Source organism: Venustampulla echinocandica, assembly GCF_003357145.1.
Source record: "Venustampulla echinocandica strain BP 5553 chromosome Unknown scaffold_1, whole genome shotgun sequence".
Lineage (NCBI taxonomy): Eukaryota > Fungi > Ascomycota > Leotiomycetes > Helotiales > Pleuroascaceae > Venustampulla > Venustampulla echinocandica.
This window is the reverse complement of record NW_022474206.1, coordinates 4,809,747-4,819,846: the sequence shown is the minus strand read 5'-3', so window position 1 is coordinate 4,819,846 and position 10,100 is coordinate 4,809,747. Positions and strand designations below refer to the sequence as shown.

Here is a 10,100-nt window from a genome sequence, read left to right as displayed (position 1 = left end):
CAAGAGCAAGAGCAAGAGCAAGAGCAAGAGCAAGAGCAAGAGCAAGAGCAAGAGCAAGAGCAAGAGCAAGAGCAAGAGCAAGAGCAAGAGCAAGACCAGGAGGCGTAGGACTGCCTTGAATTTGGCTAGGGATGTTGGGGTATTGGAATAGACACCGCCCACCAGCTTCGGTCTAAGAATCAGGATCAAGTTTGCGAGACCCAGATCGAGAGCGAGGAGCCACCACCGCTTGAATGAGGCGGACATTAGCCCAAGCAGGGACAAAGGAACAGCTGCAGTTAAAGGGCCACTTGCCACTTGGACCACCCCCAGCTCGGCCACGAAGTCAACCAACAACAAAGAGCACACTGCAATAGCAGGGGAAATCGCGATATACACGGCTCTCGATGTGGTGGCTTGGGGTGGATATACTCTATACCCACGAGCCACGTCGGCCACATCAGCAACAGCAGCTCGAGCTATTTTTAGTGCTGAATTGACTCGATTCTAGTGCCGCCCTCTATAAAACTATCCCATGCTCGGGTGGGTTAGCAAAGTTGGCTACCTATATACTGCTACATATGTGTCTGGCCATCTCCAACGACAAACGGTAACTCTATTATCGACAACAATAGTAAATGAAAGCAATGCCCTTGATATGAAATAGGCGGATGCTGAGGTATCAAAGGTATTTATTCACAAGTCTTTTGCCCATGAATGCCATTTTTCGTTCACAGTCGCGTCTCATTCTATGCACGAACCAGATTTAAATCTGACACAAAGGTAATTACATCTCGTCTACGCTATGTAAAGATACTTAGAGTCTTCTCGTTCGATGTAATCCTTTTCAATTAGCTCTGCGGTTTTCATTAGCAAAAATTCTCCAGTTGTTGAACTTGGAACACCAACTCTCGATATTCTTCTTGATCTCGTTCGGCTCAACCGCGCCTCTGGCCTTTGTCTGGGCAATAACCTCTGCAACAAGATTCGGATGCGTCATGGTTCTCCTACTCTTCATGATCCGCACAATTGCAGCTTGAGTCTCATATTGCCTGTCTTGGTGGATCTTTTCATGAGTTTCTTTGTTCTCCTCATTGGTCTCCTTGAGCTGGATTTGGTTGATCTTGATTCGGTACTTCGGATCTGTGAATTTTGTATTAAGGGTAAATGTATTGGTTGGATCCACCTCTCGCCCTTTAGGATGTTTTGTGAGAATGCGAAATTTGGCGCATGCTAGAGACTGAAGCGTACGTTGGAGTTCAGCATCTATCAGCCCAGTAGCAGACTGGATATCAATGTATGAAAGATGTTCTCCCGGTCCAATGTCATTGAAAAGAACGAGTACAATGGCTTGAAATGCAGAAACCAAGAGTTCTTTTGTTTGTGTGCCAAACCGCGCTTTAACAACACTATGAGCGAGGGCATGCTTCCATGTTAAGCGCCGGCCAGTGTGCTTATTGCGGTAGTGGAGATCGTACTTTTCGATATGCTTGGCAACTTCTGAAGGAAGATTAACCTTTACATCCGGATAGGTAGGCCATGCAGCTGCGGAGAGGACGCTGACTTGAAGATCTAGAGTTGGTTTGCCGGCGTTGCTAACTGACTGCTTATACGCAATCATTTCGTCCCTGGCAAGCTCTTGGTCTTTAAACATCTGCTCCAGGTTGTGGGTGAAGCTAAATCCGCATTCGCTCTTCAACTTAGCGAGCATATTCCTTTCGGCATCTTGGCTTGCACTCCGAGCCATCAGAAGTCGCCTGGCAAGATCCTTCTTGTAGAAAGCCTCAAAGACATCCTTCCCTTCAATGAAGCGGAACAGTTCCAGAGCCTGTTCCAACTGCCGATCAAGTTCGGCGTCTTCATCCCCAGCGCTTGCCTGGCCCTGCTTCTCAGCATAATCACGGTCGTTAGCATCTGACGCCAGAGAGCGTGGGACTGCTTTCAAACCTCCACGGAGCAGCATGTCTATATATTTTGCGATCATCTCTCCAACTTTGGAGTTATTGGTGCCCCATGCTAAAGTATTCGTTTTATCATTAATAAAGTGGCCAAATGCTTCTCGGAGGCCGTACGAAAAGGTTTCGTCTCTAGCGAATGCATCCCGTATGATAACATCTAGTGTTCTCTTGAATTCAAGTAGGCGCACCACCATTTGGTCAACCTTTTCATTATCACTAACAACGGAAGCGCCTACATGCCTGATGTGGGCTTCAAAAGGCTTCTTGAGCTTGTGTTGTATGTTTGAAAGACTAAGCAGGCTGTAAAGTGATTTTAATGAGCCGATATCGTCAGTATCGACGAGCTTAGCGAAGCCCGTGGGATCGAGGAGTACATCAGAGCATTCCTCAATAAGGATGCGGTGGGCTGAATTGAGCAGACTGCGTTTAGTTGTGCTGTCGAAATTGTATTTGTCGCAACGATGAGCCTCCCGGACCAGCAACCTGTCACAAGCCGATATATAATCCTTCATGCTCGAGTTACTGTGCTCTTGAACAAAACTCTCGAAGTATGTCTTCGAAGAGTCAAGAAATCTTGGCTCGAACGACTTTCCGAAGATACCGAAAACGTGTAACATTAAAACGGAATCTTTTAGAAGATTTGCATCGAAAAGATCCTCTTGGCCTATACGGTCACAATCAACGAGGTCACAGACACCTAAAACTACTCTTCCACCCAAAGAATGCCCATCAACTATTATTTTGGCTTTTGTAAAGATCGCATGTCGGAACTGGTGAATTCCTTGATCTTCTAATTGCAGGGCATCCTTCTTGCTCAACAGATAAGACCGGTCAAGGTAGCTGAAGATGGAGCGAAGGAGAGTCTGTCAGAAACCTTGTCAATACAGGATACTAAAATACGGATCAGCCGTTCTCACCGATTGATCATTCCACACTGTCCAGAATCGATATATAGTCCTTAGTGCGTCTATATTGGTCGGTCGTGCCTGGCTCTCGATTGTCGGTAATAGCTGTTTCTCAATGTAGGCTTTGCAGCGGTCCCTCAGGTAGTTGGCGAGTTTTTCTGCCTGGCCGCGACGGCATGTTGCTTCAACACCACGACACAATACTTCTAACGGTGGGGCGGGCTGTGATCCGTTGAAAACCGCTGTAATAGCACCATCGAGCTCAGACCAGGTTCTCTCGTAATAGCTATCGATATCCTTCCGCGACGACGGTCGCAGGTTCTTGATAACCAATTTTTTGACGCCGACATGCGGTTGGAAATTCGAGGGACTACCTGTCAGGTCAATGACCTTGGGCTGGGCTGGTCTGCTCATAACCTTGCTCATGTCTGCCGATTGGCCAAGGTTGGACGGGTGTATTGTCTTCAAGCGTTTTGTAGCTGGCGGCGAGGGATACCGTCGGTCGGTCGGTCGGCTTGTGGTTGTGGCGTTGATTGTCGGACTGGGGGTGAATAGCGACTCCGTTGATGTTGATGATGGTTTTGAGCTCACTTTGTCCTGTGGCTTGCGGTCGTGATTCTTTCGCTTTCTCGAGAGGTTCGACCGGATAGCTATGTTCTCATCGGACGACGTGCCCGAATGCTGCATCGACCTTGCTTGGTCCGTCGACGGACATCAGCCGTGTCACTTGTGGAATTGAAATCGACACGGAGGGGGGGGAAGTCGTCGTAGAAGGAATCAGGAGGCTATTCGTCGCAAGTCAACTCAGCATGGAGAGAAAGCTGGTACGCGTAGCCGTAACCAGATATTAATAGGCGTTGCGATGAGTAGGTAGTGTAGGGAATCGGGGAATCCATGAGGCGCACAGCCGTTGATGAGGTTAACAAGTTCAACGATTGTGGTCGTGGTTGTTGGCGATAACGATTTTCGGGCTTTACTGTATCGCCGAGCTTGACCAGGGGCCACCCGCCTACCAAACCCCCAACTCCAAGCCCGCCTACCTTATCTATATACAAGGAAGGTCTTACGAAGTAATTTTTCTCGCTCTGCTCTAGTGAAGCCGAAGTATCTGTAAACAGAGAAGAAACATCAACAGCTTAAAGAAAATAATAGTAGATGAGGACAATAATGTGCGGTAGTAAGGTATTTATCGAGCGATGGCGGGGCATCAAGCTAAACTTACATAACTTGTTCTGAAATTCAATATATTCATAGGTTGACTGTTTAATATAAGGTGTGTAATGGTTATCATTTTGCGGCTTTTTCTCCTGTATCGTATCTCATCCACTTGCCCTCCCCATCCATTGCCTCCTTCCTCAGCCGAGGGCAGCCCTCCAGAGATGGCCACAAACAGGCCCTTCTGAGCGATGTAATAAGGTGGAAGGATAAAGCCATGTGCAGAAAAACTATTGGCATGGGTGCTAGGGCCATCTATTTCCCGATATTATTGCTATCTACGTCTGACAGCCTGTAACTGCTGTCTCCTCTTTTTTGTTCGCGCTCAAGGTCAGGAAGACACATCTGAACTCCCAATCGTCTTCTGCTGCCTATGGTACATTGCATTCATTATCTTAACGTCAATCTTTAGGTAAACCCCGTTAATGACACTCTCTTTGGAGTGGCGTTTTCCTCAAACTTTCATGTTGTCAGACAGATTTGTGAAAATGGAATGGAATTGCTCACCTCGAGGAACCCAGTAAACGTCACAAGCAGCATGAAGGAGTCCGCCAATTCTTCGGCCTGCTCCGATACCCCAGTACCCGAACCTAGCCCGGCAGTTTTTTTGAGGACAGCGAGTATGGATAACCGGTTGTCAGCTAAGAATCTGCGCCCCTGTTCAAGAGATTGTTGGTTCTGTGCGCCTCGACTCAACAGAGCTGCGCATATTACCCTCATAATTGCTGCTAAGATACCATAATGCTTGCTGACAGCGTCGGGGCCGTCGATATCTAGAACTAGTCAGCAGGCTGGGACACTATAGGTACCGAGAAAATACATACTAACACCCAGATCGGGATCGGTGGCGAACAAGCCAGACTGGCTAATTGCATGGAACAATCCTGCGTTCAGAACAGCTGCAGCTCCGAAGCGGGTCTGTGACAAATGGAGGAGTAATGCGAGCCGAGCATTGCAATAAGCAAGTTGCATATCCACGTCTATCGGAATTGTTAGCAATATATTACTATGTGAGGGTAAAGAATCATACCTTCTGGGGAGGTTTCTAGGAGATCATTGGGAATATTCTCTATAGAACCGACGAGTATCGTGATGAAGTTAAGCCGTATGAGAGATTCGATAATGTATTTAGAGTTCTCACGTTTGCCCATTTCGACCAAGGCGCCTAGAATGAACAAAGCTGCAATCCTTGAGATAGGTTCACTAGCATATGCGTCATCACACACCACGTCCATAAACCGTTCACCAGCTGATTTAATGGTCTGGATGCTGTGCCTCCGATGGATCCCTGAAATGGTAGCCACATCGGACATGCCCATTAAATAGCGATAGCTTATGAGATAGAAGAACTGTTTCAGGGGTATCTTGGAGCCTAGGGAGTTGATTGCCTTGAGTGATACTTGGAACAGATGGAACAATCTATCACTCACAAGATCCCCCATGTTATCTTGTTTGAACGATTGGCTCTTGAAATCAAGGTTGAAAACAACAGATTTCGCAAGCCTTGCTAGCTCCATGGCTTCCGGGACGTTTTCGAGATCGGTTTCTAATATCGGCATTATTGTCCGCAAAGTTTGGAGCATAATAGACGTCTGGGAAGTATTGCCAGAATTGCCAGATTCGAGCATCAATAACAGTAACTGGACCCATGACCTGAGAACTGTTAATCGGGCTGCGAAAAGGATCTTGATATTGTTTTCGTTGGTATAGAAATCTAGCAGTTCTTGAGCTTGATGGTTCACAGCAGCCACACCCTGCGCATCCAGCTTATTTGCCTGGATGAGCTCGGACCGTCGTAGAGAAAAGAGTTCCTCTAACTTTCCAATATCGTAAGTAAATGAGGGTTTGTCTTGGTCGCTTAAACAAGACTGAACATCAACATCCTGGAACCATGATGCATGTGACGGTTTGAGTGGGCGGTGGAATTGAGGTCCCATGAAATCGAAAAGGTCAAAGACGGTTGCATGGCGACAAGTTTGGCCTTGGCCATCCCTCGTTGACCCCATCAGGGTCTCAAAAATCCGCTGTTTGAGGGAGGGCGAATGAGTGGTAACAACATTACGGAGCTCGGCAGCTGAATATCGTAGCAGAATTGCACGCCGGCACATAAATTCCGAAAGACAACCTGCCGAAGAAGTTGACATAAACAGTGGGTTTGAGACCTCCAGTCCGTCCCAAAGTATGTCGGGCTGAATCATGTTTTCTCCAGCAAACATCGTAAAGAAAGCATCGTTTGACCGCATTTCCATCATCACCAGACTTGACGATATGGGTGATGACCACAACTCTTGTAGAACTTGCAAGCCCTTGTAACTGAGGGAGAGAAGCCAAGAGGCCATGCCGGTATCATCTATAAGCGGCGCGTTCAGCACCGAGTCTAATATTGTGTGAAACAGGGAGATTCCACGGCTAAAAGAGCCTTCACTATCAGCATCTACAGTACGGTCACCACATCTGAATCCTAGCAGCATATGGGCTACAGTAGGATGGTCGGGAGAGGCCCGCAGAGATGAAATAAGAAAGTCGAGGATTCGAAGCTTGATGATATATTCAGGACATTCCGCACCCTGGTTGACATCGATTTCTTCCTCCATCTCTCGCAGAAAGATCCTAGCTATTCCTTCGGCGTCATCATCAAGAGCGGCTAGTGCCTTATTCTTGCCCGCTCCTCGGCTTAGGACGCTGCCAGAAACAGCCGTGAGTTTTGGAGATGTCGAAAGTCTTTCAAGAAGTCCAATGGATGCAATGACAAGCTCTGGGTGGCCAGTACTGCAGTACCGACTCAAAATAGGAAGTATTGAAAGATGGCTGAGTAATCCATCCTCAAATGATGAAAATGTGGTGTTAGGAACAGGAGTACGGCCAAATGACGGGTGTGATTTTATAAGAGGCCTTATGATATGCAGGTATGTGGCCTGAAGCTCCAAGACCGATTTGACAACATGAATGCCTCTAAGAAGGGACAAGATTAACGGTGAGTCGGAGGCAGCATAAGAGACCAGCCTATCATCCTGTTGAATCGTAGAAAATAGTGCAGTCATGACTTTGTCGTTCAACATCCATTCCATTACTCTTGAAAATGGATGTAAAAGCACATAACTTTCAAGGGTTGATGCACTTATTGCAATATCGACAGCCACGTTGGACTGACTAGCGAAAATTATTAGGGCTTCGTTAAAAGTATCGATACAAGTTGCAATAAAATCGAGGCAACTGAGTCTCAAGACTCTTTGTTGGATGGGGTCATTTAGATCGGAAGCTCGAGAACTAAAAATCTGACCCAGAACGAAGTCGACGTAGGGATCGATACCAGGCATGCGGCTCGAAACACCCAGATTCTCCGGAAATGGTAAACAATCTCGTAGCGTGGATCCATCTTCATAAGGCGCAACCAGAGCTTGGAGGAGCTTAACAAACGCATTCGGTTCCTCGAATCCAGAAGTAAGTCCGCCAAGGATGGTACTCACTCCCGAAACAGGGCTGACCACTGAGGTGGAAGATCCAGTTTTTGGCATAGCAGATCCAGGAGCATAGCCCCCAGAAATCCAGATATCGAGCGCTGTCCATAAATAGTCGCTAGCCTCTTTTGTCTTGTGGCTGAGAAGAGACCGCAAAGTAGTAAATGCGCAAGCTCTGAGGCGGGGACCGATAGCGCTGCTGGTTAGCTGGAAGAGGAGGTCGGTAATTCGAAAGGAAGGATGCTGGGCCAGGTACTGTCGCACTGCTCCGCTTTCCGTACTCAGGCGCGTGATCAGGCGCAGGTACGATTCAAGCATCATGGATGATTCTGGCTCTACCTCCATCAAGTCACTCTGGGGCTTTCCAGGGCGAAATGTTTGTGTCTGTGGTAAAGCTGGACGATCGCGAATCTTCGAGGAGAAAAAGGTGAGCTCTTTGAAAATCTGATTCCAAGATAAGGAGTGAGTCCTCCTCATCTTCCCTGACGACTGTGCCCCTTCATCTAACAGAAACTCGTGGGTGGCCGTTGCACATTCTTCATCTTCTGAAAGAGACTGGAGCATTTCACAGAATGCGGTGACAAGTGGTGTGGATGCCCGCCTTGATGCCCAGTGCACAAATCCCATCAGTGCACCCTCTCGATCTTCCCAAAAGCCTTCGAAAGCCGCCTTTGGCCGCCCTTCAAATACGAAGCAAATGATGACCAGGAATCTTTCTAAATCAAGATCATGGTCATGCTCCTTGTTGAGCTGCCGCTGTTCGTCCTCATCAAGCCGTAGTTTTCTGAGGACATCGGGGAGATTGGTTATGAAAGCTTCCACAAAAGTCTCTAATTGCTGGATTAGTGCATCTTGAAATGAATCGGAGAACGGAACGATGCCGGCCAAAATCACAGGAGTCTTTCTTTGTAACCATTGTCGTAAACCCTGTCGAGCAGGGTCGTACCACTCTAGTGACTTGGCATCGGCGGAAAGGCACAATATAAAGTCGAAGGCTCCGTCCTTCAGGGCCTCCGTGAAGTGCTTTGATCGTTGTTTGGCCTCTAGAAGGTATATCAGCATAGCTCTCATTGTAGCTAAAATTTAGATATGAGAAACTCACCATCAGCTAACTGATTATCAGGAATAGATCCGTCAGCATTTTCCCCGTACCAGCCACTATACTCGGCAAGCCACCATACCCTAAAGGCAGCGTGGACATACGTCAAGGACCATGTATTTTGTTCGGCGCGGCCAAAGAACTTATCATTTATGGCTCTCGCCTCAGCCATAGTCCCGCCCCCTTCAGTGCCCCCGAAGCGTGCCATGTAGGCACCAAGAGCTGGGATGTAGTGCACTAAGGCTACCTGTCAGCTATGGCTCAAACGATGGGTGGCCAATTAAATGAATAAATGGTTGTGAGGCGGAAAGCTTTAAAAGTATATGGACAGCAAAGAAATGCGCTCACGTAATAGGTTATCGTATTTATCAGCCTTCTTCAGCGTATCTAGTACCAGCTCGAAATCTTCCAAGGGTGAGTAGTTCTGCTTTATCAGAAGAAATAAAATCACCCCTAGAAGCTCATGCTGCATGGCAAGACTTCCTCGCTGGAACTCTACTCTCTCCAAGAGATCTGGCTGTTGCTCCTGCCCTAGAACCGATGCACTGTTGAGCTTGTCCGCGAGGCTCTGGAGCAATGCTTTGATACCTGCCATGCTCGAGAGACACTGATTGGCATATCTAACTGTCGACCCATGTGGCTGAACGATCTTGATCACAAATTCCTGCAGTCCAGCTCTGAGAACATCATCCTGGTCGGCATTGGCTGCCTGTTGCAATATCACAAGTAAACACTCCAGCAGTCGCCTCCGACGCAGATGAAATCTAATGACCGACATGGTAAGAGGTGGCGTGCCGGTGCTATCTGCTTCGGCTTGAGACTGGAGGAATAGTCGGGCAGCATCTCGTTCGTCGAGGTTCAAATCATCAGCAAGCTGTAGAGCGTCCTGTTGGAACGCTTCGTTGATTGTATATTCATCGCCGTCGACATCAAGCTTCCCTGTGAGCCTTTATATTAGCTTTCCAGCTTCGGCTCCGGGCTACGGGGGCCAAATACCTGTTGCTATACTCTTGCGACTCTGTTCGTTTCGAGGATTGTTATCCAACAAATTCCTAAAATCATGCAATGAGGCATCAAGTTGAACTCCCACTTTTTCAATTAGCTGTGGAGATAGCTTCGATGAAGATAGAGCCCTCAGATCTGTATAGAGAGCCTGCAGGGTCTCCAGATCATTCAACTCCGGCATGGTGGTATTTGGTGCGATGAAGTGCGCGGACGACCTTCAAATGGTGGTGGATCCAGCATGGGATGATGGAAGCCCTCGAAGGACGAACATGGATGCCTATAGGAGACCTTGGGTGCTGGATACTTTCGTTGGGTTGTCGGGATTCAGTATCGATTCGGTCAGAAAAAAAGTTCTTGGACGCCGAGGCCTGTTGACGTTGAAGCTCGCGTTCGCGTTCACCTTTGGTTTTCGGGACGTGTTTTCTCAGCCTCACAATCAGGACCTCAACCTCAGCCGTAAGGCTGAATATATCCTCACTCA

General features: G+C 47.7%; 2 protein-coding genes across 2 annotated transcripts; both read right to left on the bottom strand.

Moving 5' to 3' along the window:
* Nucleotides 1-777: 777 nt before the first annotated feature.
* BP5553_04097 (Cullin homology) lies at nt 778-3,529 on the bottom strand (the record flags this gene model as incomplete). The annotated part of the gene is made up of 3 exons (XM_032012720.1): nt 778-836; nt 889-2,800; nt 2,855-3,529. 3 exons carry the CDS (start codon nt 3,527-3,529, stop codon nt 778-780), a joined length of 2,646 nt encoding a protein of 881 aa, XP_031872413.1.
* Nucleotides 3,530-4,465: 936 nt separating this feature from the next.
* BP5553_04096 (Uncharacterized protein) lies at nt 4,466-9,800 on the bottom strand (the record flags this gene model as incomplete). Its single annotated transcript, XM_032012719.1, has 7 exons — nt 4,466-4,516; nt 4,565-4,830; nt 4,882-5,037; nt 5,088-8,558; nt 8,618-8,851; nt 8,963-9,553; nt 9,611-9,800. The coding sequence occupies 7 exons, from the start codon at nt 9,798-9,800 to the stop codon at nt 4,466-4,468; spliced, it is 4,959 nt and encodes a 1,652-aa protein (XP_031872412.1).
* Between the last annotated feature and the right edge of the window lie 300 nt (nt 9,801-10,100).